This window comes from Martes martes (genome assembly GCF_963455335.1).
Source record: "Martes martes genome assembly, chromosome: 10".
NCBI lineage: Eukaryota > Metazoa > Chordata > Mammalia > Carnivora > Mustelidae > Martes > Martes martes.
Window position 1 is genome coordinate 97,047,282 of NC_137898.1, and position 15,505 is coordinate 97,062,786.

The following is a 15,505-nucleotide window of genomic DNA, read 5'->3' on the forward strand; positions in this document are numbered from 1 at the left end:
AAGACATGTAGGTGATTATATATAGGAGACGGCCAGGTGCTGAATGAGAGACTGTGGCCTTCTCCCAACAGCCATGTAATGGGCCATCTTGGAAGCATGTCCTTCAGCCCCAGTTGTGCCTTCGGATGAGTGCAGCCCTACCCTACAGTGTGCCTACAACCTCATGAGAGATCCCAAGTCAAGACCACACATTAAGCTACTCCAGGATTCATAACCCTCAGGAACTGTATGAGACCATAAATGATTTTGTTTCAAACTGCTTAGTATCTGAGTAATTTGTTGTACTATAACACAAATGGATACAATACACAGATAGTGCCATGGATTCAGGAACATTCAAATAAAGTAAATAAGGTGGCCCTTGACTAATAAAGTAGTGATATTAGCAACTGTTAGAGTAAGTCAACTAGTTTTATATAAATGCTTGATTTACATCATAGACAGGTAGATGTTGCTCCCATAAATACTTCTTCCCTTTTACTCTTCGCATAAGTAATTTAGTGGACACTCTGTTCTGATCCCATCTGACACTAGTCAGATACACAGTTTTAAGTTAATCAGGCTGTGACCAACTGAATGGATATTACAATGGGGTGGAAAGGAGTTGAGGTTCTTATTTGCCCATAATTGTTTATTTCTACTTATGTCACCCAGAGCACTTTCCTCATTATGTCCAATGTCTCACTGTTTGTCTCTCCTGCAGTTACTTAACGTCCTTGTGCCTCTGTTTTCTCACATATAATTGAGGAGAGTAAATGTATCCACCTAATAGAGATGCTGCTCAGATTATATTAGTTAATATGTGCAAAATATTACGTGTTAATGTGAAAAATATTAGAACCGTAAATGGTATATAAAAAGCAAGATATAAGGGTTAGCTTGATTATACAGAATTTATGATTTTTCACTGCTTCTTATAAGGCAGTGAAGGTTTAGTTCCAGATTCAGACTCCTTTGTGTCAATACTTCTCTGACTATAGTTTCTTCATCTTTAAAAGAAGGATATCACAATATTTACCTCTTGGAATTTTGTGAGTTAACTTAGTCAATACATGGAAAGTGCTGAGAACACCGCTATACACATGGTAAGATTTTCAATGTTAGCTTACTGTTCTAGATGTTTGAAAGGATGACTGGATAGATAGGTAATTGGCCTGAAATTCATTTGATTAAATGTTAAAATTTAAGTGTTGAAAGATTCAAAAATAAATAGTAAATATTGCTACTGGCTCAATTTCAATTAATTACAGATATATTTTCAAGAAACAAAAAAATATCTATAGTATATAGAGAATTCTAGCTCAAAAAGCCTCTCCTCTAAAATTTACAGGAATCCAGTCTTCTATTTTATAAGACTAGATTAATGGCTAGCTTCTCACTTGAGATATAATGAGTAAAGTCCAATGCCAGACATCTCTGAGGGCCAAAGGAATAAAGCTCCAAATGGAATTATTGTCTAATGGGAACATATGATTAAAGCCAAAGTTATAAATTAAGTTTAAGCCTAAATTTACCAAACTGTGCAATCCTGCTTTTAAGTTTTATAGCATGTCGACCATGCAACCTAGCTTTGTTGAATGGCCAGAAAAAGACTGTAATAGAATAAAGGCATACATTTTGGAGGGAAGGACGGGAAGAAGACGGAGGGAAGGAGGGTAGGAAGATAGACCATGGCTTCTAGAAACTTGAAGTTTTGTGGTAATTGGTAAAACAGAGTTCCAACAAGTACAGCCTATGTGAGGCAGAAAAGGTACGTTGTTTTGACAAATTAAAAAGAGATAAGGATGGGTTAATCTGGAAAGTTTCCGCGTAGGATTAAATCAGCGGCTTAGGGGACCCCTACCACGTGACTGTCAGGACTCCTAAGGAACTGGTAGTAACTTTGCCCAGTTCACTATTTGGCCACAATCCCATTCTAAGAGTAGTGGATCAGAAGCAACTTCACAAAGAATTTCAGAGAGGAATTGCCCCTATACCTTACGCCCCCGAAATGTGGACCATTTGAGTGAATACTTTTCTCAAAGCCAATTTCACATCCTTGTTTCTTAAGGTATAAATCAAAGGGTTGAGAGAAGGAGTGACAATATTATTCAACACCTGAATAACAGAATCTAGCCAGGGGCTGGATGCAGGCCTGAGATAGATGAGCATCACCGGCCCGTAGAACAAGAAGATTGAAATCAGGTGGGCACTGCAGGTTGAAAAAGCTCGGCGCCTGCCTTCGGAGGTGCTGATTTTCAATATGGAAAGGACGATGTGACCGTAGGAAGTAAGGATAAGGAAAAAGCATGTAAGAGTCACAATGTCCACGTTAGTAAAACTCACCATCTGAGCTAGAGAGGTGTCTGCACAGGCCAGGGGCAGCACCACCGGGATATCACAGAAGAAATTGTCCACCTCACTGGGGCCACAGTAGGGTAACTTGAAGACCAGAAATGTGAGGATACTTCCATGTAGACAGCCACCCAGCCAAGTGCCCAACGTCAAGCCAGCGCATACCCTAGGATTCATGATGATGGTGTATCGCAAAGGGTGACAAATAGCCACGAAGCGGTCATAGGCCATCACGGTATACAGGAAACACTCAGTGCCCCCCAGGAAGTGGTAGAAGAAGAGTTGGCAGGCACATCCCTGGTAAGAGATGGTCCGGCTTTGCCCCATGAGGTAGAGCATCATTTTGGGGGAACTCACGGAGGGGAAAAAGATGTCAAACACAGACAGGTTTCCCAGGAAGAAATACATGGGGGTGTGCAGGTTGGAGGAAACCAGAATAGTGAGGAAGATGAGCAGATTTCCCAGCAAGGTGAAGAGATAGAAGGCCAAAAATAAGACAAAAAGCATGTTCTCCAACCCTTCCATATTGGGAATTCCCAATAGGGTGAACTCCGTCACAGAAGTGTAGTTCCGCATGCTCGCACACTGGGGCATCCTGGAGAAGTAAGGCAATAGTCGTGACAGAAGATCACAAATGACTGTGAAAGTACCTTCTGAGTAGAATTATTTCTGAGGCATGGGCTACAAGCAACAGGAGTCCAAAAAAGGAAAAGGAGACCAACACTAATCTGGCCCCGAAGCTAAGTCATGTGTCACCTCCAGCCTGTTTTTTCATGTGTTAAATTAAATCACAGAGTAATGTATCTTTATAGTTGGTAAACCTCTTCCAGGAATCAACTCTTATTATCAATTTTATAATAGTTTCTCCCAATCTGATTTATCAACACACAAACTGGTGCATTTCAGAGTCATCTTCTCCAAGGAAAATTTGTCATCAGATAGCCGTCTTATTTTAATATTAGCCAAGTTGTAATCATTTAGTGGTAAATAGGCCCTACTTATTTTTACCTTCAACAATACTCTTTCCCTTATCCAGTGTTTATATTCAAGAAGAATACTAGACCATTCATATTTATAAGCTATCCACACACTAGAAATGTATCTTTCTGAAGCTAGACTTTATTTATTTACTACAGAGCTCACAAATCTAAATTTCAATAACATTAATATCATTTAGCTTTATTAATTAATGTCAGCAAATAAACCTAAAAAAATCTTTGATTATATTTTCAGAAGGACAGTATCTCCTTCTGTTCATTTGTATCCACTTCTATGTTAGCCTTCCATATTCATCATTGGATATAACTGATTTCCCTCTGTGATCAATATTTGTTCATAGGAAATCATCTGATAAATATATTCATACCAGCTTATAAATTGCTGATCTGTTACTATCTCCTGCATTATCTCCATTTCAACAAGGATAAAGACTCATGGATAAAAATCTCAGTAAGTAGAATTTCTAGCAAGAATAAGAAAGTAGAGAAAATAAGAGCTCAGCAGCCCATTCCTGAAATCAATCTATAGAGCCACACCCCAATATAAAGCTTGTCCTGCTCAAAGTGTTTGAAAAGATTATGATCCCAGCAAAGATAGACAGGAAGACAAAAAGACTCTTTTTCAGCCCAAAATGCAGTTCAAATATTGATTTTAAGCCATGGCAAGTGATTTAAGCTCAAAAACATTCATTTTTTAATCAATTTGCTAGAAATATAAAGATGAATAAAATGAAGTATTCTTCTTGTAAAAACTTACGTGAGAGGTACATAAAATTGGCTTATAAACCTGACCCTATCTCTGCCATTCACTAACACTGGGGCCATAAACAATTTATTTAATATCTCTGGGCCTCATACCCTGCAAAAGAGTAATGGGTCACAATATTGTCTGCCTCATAAGGTCTTTGTGAGGACTGAATGAGATAATGAACATGAAATGGTTACCTCAGTGCTTGTCACTTTGTGGTAAATGTTCGATATTAGTTGAACAACCAACCTTATGCCTGTGAGACACAACCAACCTTATACATGTAAGACTGTGATAGTATGGGTGATAGTATGGTAACGACAAAAGCAGATGTGATGGAGATATAATTAGAAATGGATTAGAAAAAGATCTGTGAGATTTGAAAAAGCAAAGCATAAACATGGTCAACTGATCTTTGAACAAGGAGCAAAAGCAATACAATGGAGAAAATATGGTCTTCTTAACAAATGTATCTGAAACAATAGGGCATCCATAGACAAACAAATAAATCTAGACACAAACTTTACACCCTTTACAAATGAATCACAGAGATAAATGTGAAATACAACAGTATAAGATTCCTAGAAGATAACATAGAAGAAAATCTAGAAGACCTTGGGTATGACAATGACCTTTTAGATATAGCACCAAAAGCACCATCCATTAAGGAAAAAGTTGATAAGATGAACTTCATCATAATTTTCAAAAATTCTGCTTTGCAAAAGATAGCCAAGGGAATGAGAGGACAAGCCACAGACTGGAAGAAAATATTTTACAAAAGATATATCTGATAGAGGACCATTATCCAAATTGTACAAAGAACTCTTAAAATTCAATAATAAGAAAACAAACAACCCAATTAAAAATTGGGCCTAAGTCCTTAACAGACACCTTACCAAAGAAGATGTATAGATGTCAAATAAGCATATGAAAAGATGTTTTACATCATATGTCCACCAGGGAAATGTAAATTAAAACAATAATGAAATATTGCTACAAACTTGATAGAATCGGCCAGAATCCAGAACACTGGCAGCACCAGATACTGGTGAGACTGTGAAGCAGTGGGATCTCTCACTCATTTCTGGTGGACATGTAAATTGGTACAGCCACTTTGGAAGACAGTTTGACAGTTTCTCACAAAACTAAACATAATCTTACCATACAACCCAGCAGTCATGCTCCTTGTTATTTACTCAAAAGAGTTGAAAAGTTACATCTACACAAAAACCTACACATGGATATTTATAGACTCTTTAATCATAATTGTCAAAACTTGGAAACAACTAAGACGTCCTTCAGTATGGGCATGAGTCAATAAACTATGGTACATCCAGAAGTGGAATATTATTCACCACTAAAAAGAAATGAGCTATCAAGCCATGCAAAGTCATGGAGGAAACTTAAATGTCTATTACTAAGTGAAGCTATCCAATCTGAAAAGGCTACATACTGTGTAATTCCAACTATATGACATTCTGGAGACAGTAAAGAAACCAGTGGTTGGCCAGGGTTTAAGGGCAAGGGAAGGATGAATAAGAAGAGTACGGATTTTTAGGGCAGTGAAAACACTCTGTGATACTAAGACGGTAGACATATGTCATTATGTATTTTCCAAACCCATAGAATGTACAACACTGAAGGCGGTCCCTAATATAAACTATGGACTTTGAATAATTATAATGTGTTGATATAGGTTCATCATTTAACAAAGTACCACCTGCTAGGGAATGTTTGATAATGGGGCAGGATGTACATATGCCGGTGACTGCGGTATATGGGAAATCTCTATTTTTCTGTTCAGTTGTGCTGGGAACCTAAAATTCCTCTATAAAAAATAAGTCTTTCCTTAAGAAAAAGGAGAGAAAGACACTCAGGTTAGGAAAATGTTATTTTCATGAGATCCACAGGAGAGTTATTAGGTAAATATACCAGCAGAATTAAATATCTCTTTGTTGACTAGAAGTGCATAAACTCTCCCTTTAATCTGAACCTTTCTGTTTCTAGATCAGCAACCGAATTCACAAAGGTCCCCCCCCCAGGAAAAAGTGTAAATTTCACAAATTACCTTAGATCCACTTTTGAAATATTTCTCAGTCCTCCCCTGCTGTCCGCACTCAATGACTCATCTCCATCCAAACTTATTTTCAAGAAAGAATGTAACATCAGTCCAAAAAAAAAAGTTTTCTAAGAACACATGTTGCATAATCATAAAGTCATTTGGAAAAGGACTAAATTTCCATCACAGAAGATTTTCAAGCAGAATGTATAGGCTCATCTCTTGGGGAAATGAATGAAGGAATTAATTCTCCTGCAAAGGAAGGTAGACAACATGTTTTCCTCCAACTGGAAATTCTAGAACTTAATATTATTAGCTTTTTATAAATTTTGTGTTTCACTATCACCACATTCACTGAAATTTGCCTTTCATGCCTTTGTCTTCAATGAAGGAATGAAAATATGCCCCTGTTATAGGAAATTCTCTTATTGATAAGAAGGGTGGATTGATATTGATAAGATGTTAAGAGTAGGTATAATTTCCAATGTTTGTACCATCTGCAAAATAGATTCACAAAGAATCAATCCCCTTCAATATCACCACCTACTCCTACAAACCACTTTCCTGCCACACAAGCACACTTTAATCTGACTTCACCCCTTCATTTCTTTCTGAGGGAAGACTTACTATGGGTCGCTGAACTCAGCCACATCTAAGAATTTTCTTAAGTTCCAGGATTCTCCTTCTTCCATTGGTTGAGGAGGGGAAATGAGCAGGACAAATACAGAGTGGAAATAGGACAGAGAGAGAGACATGAATCGTATAAGCAGAACAAAAGTTAAAGAGAAGCAGGCAAAGTTTTAGACACATACCAGCTAATGAAAAACACATCTAACATGGCAGAGAGATTTTTCTAGTTTCTAGGCAAGAAGAATGTGTTCGTAAAGCTAAAACCCTGTTTTGGTGTAGGATGCCACACACAGAGCCAAGGTTTTGCACTGTCCACTCTCAAACCTAAGACACATAGATTCCACACTCAGCCCTGCTGTGTAGTCTGACCCTGAAATTCAGGATTTATGTTTTCAAGCTGGAGAGTTTCTTTTGAGACTATCCCCAGTGGCCCAATACTCAGACTTATAGAGCATGAATGAGCAAAGGGAATAATTAGAGAACTTTCTCTCCTTCCTCATACCCCTCTTCCATTATTTACCTCATTATTTCATAATGACATATACTCATCATAAAAGTAGCATTGCAACTTTATATGCTTTTTGGTAAATATCCAATAAAACAAGAAAATATACCGCAGTTCCTCTGCCTTACCATTACCGATGTTAACAGTATGGTGTTTTCTTTCCAATCACTGAACCACATGGCTATGGTATATTTTGAACTACATACAATCATACCACATATGTAGTTTTGCATGTCTCCCTTTTAATTTCAATTTTTAAATTAACAGGTTTCCTTATATTTCCCAAAATAAATTAAGCAGGTCGGTAGATAAATAGATAAGTATATATACAAAGTACACTGTGATAAACCTCTTAGCTCATACAGTTATCCATATTTGAGAGCTTATTAAAAATAAGCTAACCTAGGGGGTGCTGGGGTGGCTCAGTAGGTTAAGTGAATGACTCTTGGTTTCAGCTCAGAACATGGTCACAGGGTCGTGGGGTCAAGCCCCATGTCAGGTTCCTCAGTGTAGAGTCTGCCTGGGATTCTCTCCCTCCTTCTCCTTCTGCTTGTACCCCTGCTCACTTGCTCTCTCTCTCTCTCTCTCTGGTTAAATAGATAAAATCTTTAGAAAAAAAATAATAAGCTGACCTAAATAGAAATGCCATAAGAATGATGAATATTGTTTTTTTAAGATTATTGGCAACTTATTTAATTTGTTGGCAGCCGTGCTTATGAGGGCCAATTTTACCAGCATTATGTAATAACATATTTAAAAGTTGCAAAGTTTTTATCATAAGCAATTGACAACCAACTATTTTTAGATATTAACTTTTGGTAACTCTTAAGGCTGAACATGTTTACAAATGTCCATTATTATTTTCCCTTATAGCAGCTAAAACAATGTGTTGATGTCAGGTAAGACTAACAGAGAAATGGAATAGAAGAGAAAACATAAAAACATTTTCCCCGAACATACGGATAATTGACTTTAAGTCAAAGCTGATATGGAAGATCATGGAGAATTTTTTTTTCAATAAATGATGCTTGGACAACTCAGCCAATAAGGAAAAGATGCATTTAATCTCTTGCCACATTCCCGACAAAATCAATTCCAGGATTTTATAAATTCTGATCTGTAAGACAAACTATATAGCTTTGTAAGTTAAACTGAGAAAAGTATTTCTGACCTTGATACAGAAACTAGTAACAATAAAGTAAACATTGATCATTTTGGTTGCTTTCAAACTGAGAACAACATTAAAAGAATGAAAAGGAAAATCAAAAAAAAAAAGTGAAAATCAGAGGTATTATTTATAGTACATATTACTAATAATGACTCATATCACAATATGTAAAGAACTCCTATAGTGTATATTTTATTTTTTTATTTTTTATTTTTAGTATGTATATTTTAAAAACAAGCAATTCAATATGAAAGCAGGCAAATGACTTGACCAGTCTTCACCAAAGAAAAATACAAATAATCAATGACCAATAACAAAAAAAATCTGCTCCACCTCTTGAAGAAATAGGGAAATGAAAATTTATATTGCAATAAAATTTGCTTAAATATCAAAATCATCAATTACTAGAACTTTCACATTGCTGAAGGGACTATAAATTTATAGAAGCACTTTAGAAAATAGTTAATCATTTGTGTATAAGATGGGAGATATTTCCCTCATAAGAGAGAAATTTCTTTGTAGAAACCCATGCACATGTGGATCAAAATAATGTATGCATATTCAAGGCAGAATTTTTGCCGTAGCTAAAATTTGAACACACAAATGTCTACCAAGAACGTGCTTTGCAATGTAATAATACACATCAATATAAAGAATGAATTTATAGCTATGATGTAGTTATAATGTAAAACACAATTTTAAATAATAGAAAATAGAAATTAAGTAGTAGCACATGATCCCACAAATATAAATTCTAAAAAGACCAAGTTTAGCAATTGTCTAGTAGTAACTTCAAAATTAATAAGAATCAGAATTACAGTAGAAGTCATGATAGTTGAATGGGAGAGGACTGACTTCAAGGAAGGTATATGTGAGGGCTTCAAGATTGGGAGCAACATTTAATTTCTTAATTTATGTGGTGGTGACATTAAGTGTTTGCTTTATAATGAACTTTAACTGTACATTTATGCTTATGAGCTTTTATCTATATAAGTTATATTTCACAACACAAGCAAATGACTAAACTAGAAATTAAATAAAATTTTATTAAAGTTTAAATAAATTAAAAATAAAAACAGTTAAATTAGCTGTTTTCTATTCTGGCCTATGATATGATAACAGGGACTGGATTTATTCTCCTGCCATAAATATAAAACTGGAACAAAAAGTATAAAAACAGGTATTTTCAGCTATGAGACAATAGGCAGAACAAGACTATAACCCCTTACAGAAGAAAAACAAATGGCGTGAATACTTCTGCTGGGAGGCACATTCTAGACTATGATATCACCTATACGCCAATTGTCTTTCAGAAAATTGAATAAGTAAGAAACTTTCTACACATCCTATAACCCCAACATTACCTTGATACAAAAACTAGTCAAAGACATTGCAAGAATAGAGCTATTGATTAATGTCCTTTATAAACACAAATACAAAAATTCTTAACAAATTTTATCAAATCAAGTCCTTGATATTTGAAAAATAACTATACAACATGATCAAGCGAGGTTGATTCCAGGAAGGTAGGTTTGGTCTGACATTTAAAACTCAAGCAATATAATTTACCATATTAATAAACTAAATGGTCGTCGCAATAGATGCAGAAAATGCATTTGACAAATTCCCAAATGCATCCCTGATAAACACGGTAGCAATTAAGAATACAAGGAATCATTTTCAACTTATTAAAAGAGAAAAATAAAACCAAAAAAACTACAAAAAACTCACACCTATCTTCATACTTCATGTTAAAAATACACATTTTCTGCCTAAAATCAGGAGCAAGATGAGGACAATTAGGCAAGAAAGAGAAATAAAAGTCATCCAGATTATAAAGAAGAAGTAGACTGTCTACATATGTAGACAACATGATCAGCTATATATAAAATCTGATGAAATATCTAAAAGAGCTACAAGAACAAATAAATGAGCTTAGTCAAGTTGTAGAACATAACCATTATACAGAATCAACTGTATTTCTATTTATTAGCAATGAATAATTAGAAATTAAAAATGTTAAAACTACCATTTAAAATAGCATCAAAATAGAAGATAGTAATAAATCTGACAAAAGATGTGCTAGAAACCTGAACAGGGAAATGATACAACATTATTGAAAGAAAGAAAAGAGACTCAGTATTCATGGTCAGATATTGTTAAGGGGCCAATTCTCTCAAATTGATCTATAGATTCAGTGCAGTTCTTTTTTTTCTTTTTTTACAATTTTATTTATTTATTTGACAGAAAGAAATGCAGTGAGAGAGTGAACACAAGCAGGGGGAGCGGGAGATGGAGAGGCAGGCTTCCTGCTGAGCAGGGAGCCCGATACTGGGCTTGAACCCAGGACCCTGGGATTATGACTTGAGGTGAAGACAGATGCTTAACGACTGAGCCACCAAAATAAGCATTTTAAATGCTTAAATGTTTAACTTGGTTTTATATATGACAGGCCAACATTCCAGAAAAGATTTTATTTAGCAAAAAATTAATTAATTATTATTAATTATTTTTATTATTTATTAATTAGTTTATTTCTAAGTAAATAATCATGACACTCTGGGTTAGAAAATGTCTTGTCTTGGGAAGATATAGTTATGTTATGTTTTGTTTTGTTCTTTCCTCTGATTTCTTCCTGAAATTCAAAGGTAGAAAATAAGGGCTTTCATCCTCAAAGGAACAGTTCTCTGGTGAGGTTCATAGTCTCTTTGATGAATCTTTTACTTTCTGGTGACTATGGCCAGTACGAACAGGAGCTCTGGAAATTCTTCACCCCAGGGACCACCTGAGCATTCCTCCCCCTAGATAAACATCTTACTAATTAAACTTTCTCCCTCCAGGGCTTGGCAGACTGTACGTTTTTCAAGTATGGATGCCACCTCACTTGTCTGATTCAGAGATTTTCTTTTTTCTCAGGGACTTCTGCCTTTGTACCTTCTTAGAACACATTTAGATTTTCTGTGAAAGTTGATTTTTTAAAGCTTGAATTAATATAACTAAAGAAAGGGAAAATATACTTTCCTACTAGAACTAATGTATGTCTTAATTAGCAGGAAAAGGGCTTTGTGAAACCAAGAAAACTTGATCTAGGGGCACTAGGGTGGGTCAGTTGGTTAAGCATCTGCCTTCAACTTAGGTTGTGATCTTGGGGTCCTGGATTTGAGCCCTGAATTGGGTTCTCTGCTCAGCAGGAATACTGCTTCTCCCTCTCCCTCAACCACACCCCATTCATGTTTTCTCTCTCTCTAATAAATAAATAAAATCTCAAAAAAAAAAAAAAAAAGAAAGAAAGAAAGGAACCAGGGGCACCTGGGTGGCTCAGTCGTTACACATCTGCCTTCGTTACACATCTCCCTTTGCTTGTGTTCCCTCTCTCACTCTCTCTCTCTCTCTCTCTCTCTCTGTCAAATAAATAAATAAATAAATAAATAGACAGCATGGTACTGGCATAAAAACAGACACATAGACCAGTGGAACAGAGTAGAGAGCCCAGATATGGACCCTCAACTCTATGGTCAAATAATCTTTGACAAAGCAGGAAAAAATATCCAGTGGAAAAAAGACAGTCTCTTCAATAAATGGTGCTGGGAAAATTGGACAGCTATATGTAGAAGAATGAAACTCGACCATTCTCTTACACCGTACACAGAGATAAACTCAAAATGGATAAAAGACCTCAACGTGAGGCAGGAATCCATCAGAATCCTAGAGGAGAACATAGGCAGTAACCTCTTCATATCAGCCACAGCAACTTCTTTCAATATATGTCTCCAAAGGCAAAGGAAACAAAAGCAAAAATGAACTTCTGGGACTTCATCAAGATCCGAAGCTTCTGCACAGCAAAGGAAACAATCAACAAAACAAAGAGGCAACCCACGGAATGGGAAAAGATATTTGCAAATGACAGTAGAGACAAAAGGCTGATATCCAGGATCTATAAAGAACTCCTTAAACTCAACACACACAAAACAGATAATCATGTCAAAAAATGGGCAGAAGACATGAACAGACACCTCTCCAAAGAAGACATACAAATGGCTAACAGACACATGAAAAAATGTTCATCATCACTAGCCATCAGGGAGATTCAAATCAAAACCACATTGAGATACCACCTTACACCAGTTAGAATGGCCAAAATTAACAAGACAGGAAACAACATGTGTTGGAGAGGATGTGGAGAAGGGAACCCTCTTACACTGTTGGTGGGAATGCAAGTTGGTGCAGCCACTTTGGAGAACAGTGTGGAGATTCCTTAAGAAATTAAAAATAGAGCTCCCTATGACCCTGCAATTGCACTACTGGGTATTTACCCCAAAGATACAGATGTAGTGAAAAGAAGGGCCATCTGTACCCCAATGTTTATAGCAGCCATGTGTTTGGCCACGGTTGCCAAACAGTGGAAAGAACCAAGATGCTCTTCAACGGACGAATGGAGAAGGAAGATGTGGTCCATATACACTATGGAATATTATGCCTCCATCAGAAAGGATGAATACCCAACTTTTGTATCAACGTAGACGGGACTGGAAGAGATTATGCTAAGTGAAATAAGTCAAGCAGAGAGATTCAATTATCATATGGTTTCACTTATTTGTGGATCGTAAGAAATAACATGGAGGATATGGGGAGATGGAGAAGAGAAGGAAGTTGAGGGAAATTGGAGGGGGAGGTGAACCATGAGGGACTATGGACTCTGAAAAACAATCTGAGAGTTTTGAAGGGGCGGGGGGTGGGAAGTTGGGCCAGTCTGGTGATGGGTATTGTGGAGGGCACATATTGCATGGAGCACTGGGTGTGGTGCATAAACAATGAATTCTAGTACACTGAAAATTAATTGAAAAAATTTAAAAAAAATTTTTAATTAAATAAGTAAAATCTTTTTTGAAAAAATAAAATAAAATGTTTGTTTCTATCATTTGTTCTTCCTGTGGTTTTGTCTATGCAAGAAGAACAAGCATCCTACTTGTCAAAGACAGAGTTTCTTTAAATTTTGAATTTTACCTTATGACCCAAACTTAGTTGTAAAATTGGTTAAGCAGCAAAAATTGGCAAAACCTCAGCACTTTTCACTGATGAGAATTCATCATTTTGCTTTTCTTCGTCTTCAGCTTTGGCGTATACTGCTTAGTCATGGCTGCAGGGTGAGCTTTACATGGTTTTATGAAACACTCAAATTTCTACAAAATCACAGTAAATAGAGTGCTTTCTTGATAAAATGTAACATTTACAACTCTGAGCTGAAACAACAGAAAAAGCCTGTTTTTATCAAATACACCAGAATGGAGACATGTCGCTGCCATGACTCTACATGGCAGAAGAACCTTAGAAATTGGTAAAGAAATGCTCTTTTTCTATCAGAGAGTTCCAAGTGTTGAACCAGATTCCTCTTCACTTCTTCATCCCTCTTTATGTGTTTTCTCTTTCAATGTATATTTTCGAGGACCTTCAGATCACTCAAAAGAAAGAGAGAAAGAGAAAGGAGAGAGGAGGGAGGATGGAAGGAAACTGTTGTCTGAGCCCTGGAATAATAGAAATCCTAGAAAAAATAAACATTATTTCAGACTACATATTTTTCCTTTATTTTTAAAAGGCCATTGGTGTCTGTTTTATAACAAATATAAATATTCTGTCTTAGAACTCAAAATCCAAGCATGTGGTTTGGACTTCTTTACTAATTAATCAAATGTAATGCTTCATGGCCCCTCAAAATATATTCTGACATGACCTGATGATACTTCAGAAGGAGGATGAGGAATAATAAAATTTATAAATAGAAGTGAACATAGGATGAGAGGAGGTGGGGAACAGGACAGTACTTTGGCCATTATGCATCAGGTTGGGGTCAGATTTCACAACTGGTTAGGGGGCTATGATCATTGCTTCGCATTGAGCAGATGAACCCATGAGGCTAAGTCCTTGCTGAGGTCCTGCCCTGACACAGCTGCTGCTTCTCAGGGAGCTTTATGAGGGCAGTTTTCTCAGCCATTATGGATGAAGCTTTCTTTAGAAATCTGTATTTATAGTGGAAATCCTCTGATGATGACAGACTGCATCTGTATATAGGGCAGTGGTTTGTACACGTGTGTGCATGTGCTTGTGTGTACTTTGTGTGGGGAGGGTGGTTAGAGAGGAAAAGGGAGAGAGAGAGAGAAGTCTGGGTAAAGACTAATCCATGGAAGAGCATGCCAACTCTGGAAAGTTATTGCTTCTGGTATAACTTTTCTAATTCTACAGAAAACAGTACATGCAATTTACCCCTCTTTTCTACTTGGCTGATTGGGGTACTATGATAAGGAAGTGACCAATCTTCCTCAAAGCCCCATGGAAGTGAAAATGCCATGTAACACATAAATGACAATTACATCTTGTGTTTTCCATCAGTAAAAATGCAGTTACCATGATATATGATCTCAGTAAATGTTGAGTTTGCTTTCTTTCCAGTAAGGACAGAGCTCCATATATGAAAAGAAATGACCAACATGAGCATAGGGACAACATTCTTCCTCATGGGCCTTCCCCATGCACCAGCAATGGACATCCCCCTCTGGGGAATCTTCTTGGTGATTTATGTACTCACTGTGGTGGGGAACCTCCTCATCCTGCTGGTGATCAAGGTGGATTCCCACCTCCACACCCCCATGTACTACTTCCTGACCAACCTGTCCTTCATTGACATGTGGTTCTCCACCGTCACTGTACCCAAAATGCTGATGACCTTGGCATCACCAGGAGGCAGGGCCATCTCCTTTCCCAGCTGTGTGGCCCAGCTCTACTCCTTCCACTTCCTGGGGAGCACCGAGTGTTTCCTCTACACTGTCATGTCCTATGACTGCTACCTGGCCATCAGTCACCCGCTCAGGTATGCCAGCATGATGAGAGGGAGGACATGTGCCCTCCTGGCCACCAGCACGTGGCTCAGTGGCTCTCTGCACTCTGCTGTCCAGACCACACTGACATTCCGTTTGCCCTACTGTGGGCCCAGTCAGATCCAGCATTACTTCTGTATGATTGAATGCTGAGTAACTGTCAAATATGAGTGTGAAATAATAACATTTAGAGA

The 15,505-nt window shown here is 37.0% G+C and overlaps 2 protein-coding genes across 2 annotated transcripts; one reads left to right on the forward strand and one right to left on the reverse strand.

Moving 5' to 3' along the window:
* Nucleotides 1-1,977: 1,977 nt before the first annotated feature.
* On the reverse strand, nucleotides 1,978-2,910 carry LOC308350362 (olfactory receptor 10D3-like; the record flags this gene model as incomplete). The annotated part of the gene is made up of 1 exon (XM_080815544.1): nucleotides 1,978-2,910. The coding sequence occupies one exon, from the start codon at nucleotides 2,908-2,910 to the stop codon at nucleotides 1,978-1,980; it is 933 nt and encodes a 310-aa protein (XP_080671670.1).
* A 12,005-nt stretch (nucleotides 2,911-14,915) lies between these two features.
* LOC308350947 (olfactory receptor 10G7-like) lies at nucleotides 14,916-15,464 on the forward strand (the record flags this gene model as incomplete). The annotated part of the gene is made up of 1 exon (XM_080816388.1): nucleotides 14,916-15,464. The coding sequence occupies one exon, from the start codon at nucleotides 14,916-14,918 to the stop codon at nucleotides 15,462-15,464; it is 549 nt and encodes a 182-aa protein (XP_080672514.1).
* Nucleotides 15,465-15,505: the final 41 nt, after the last annotated feature.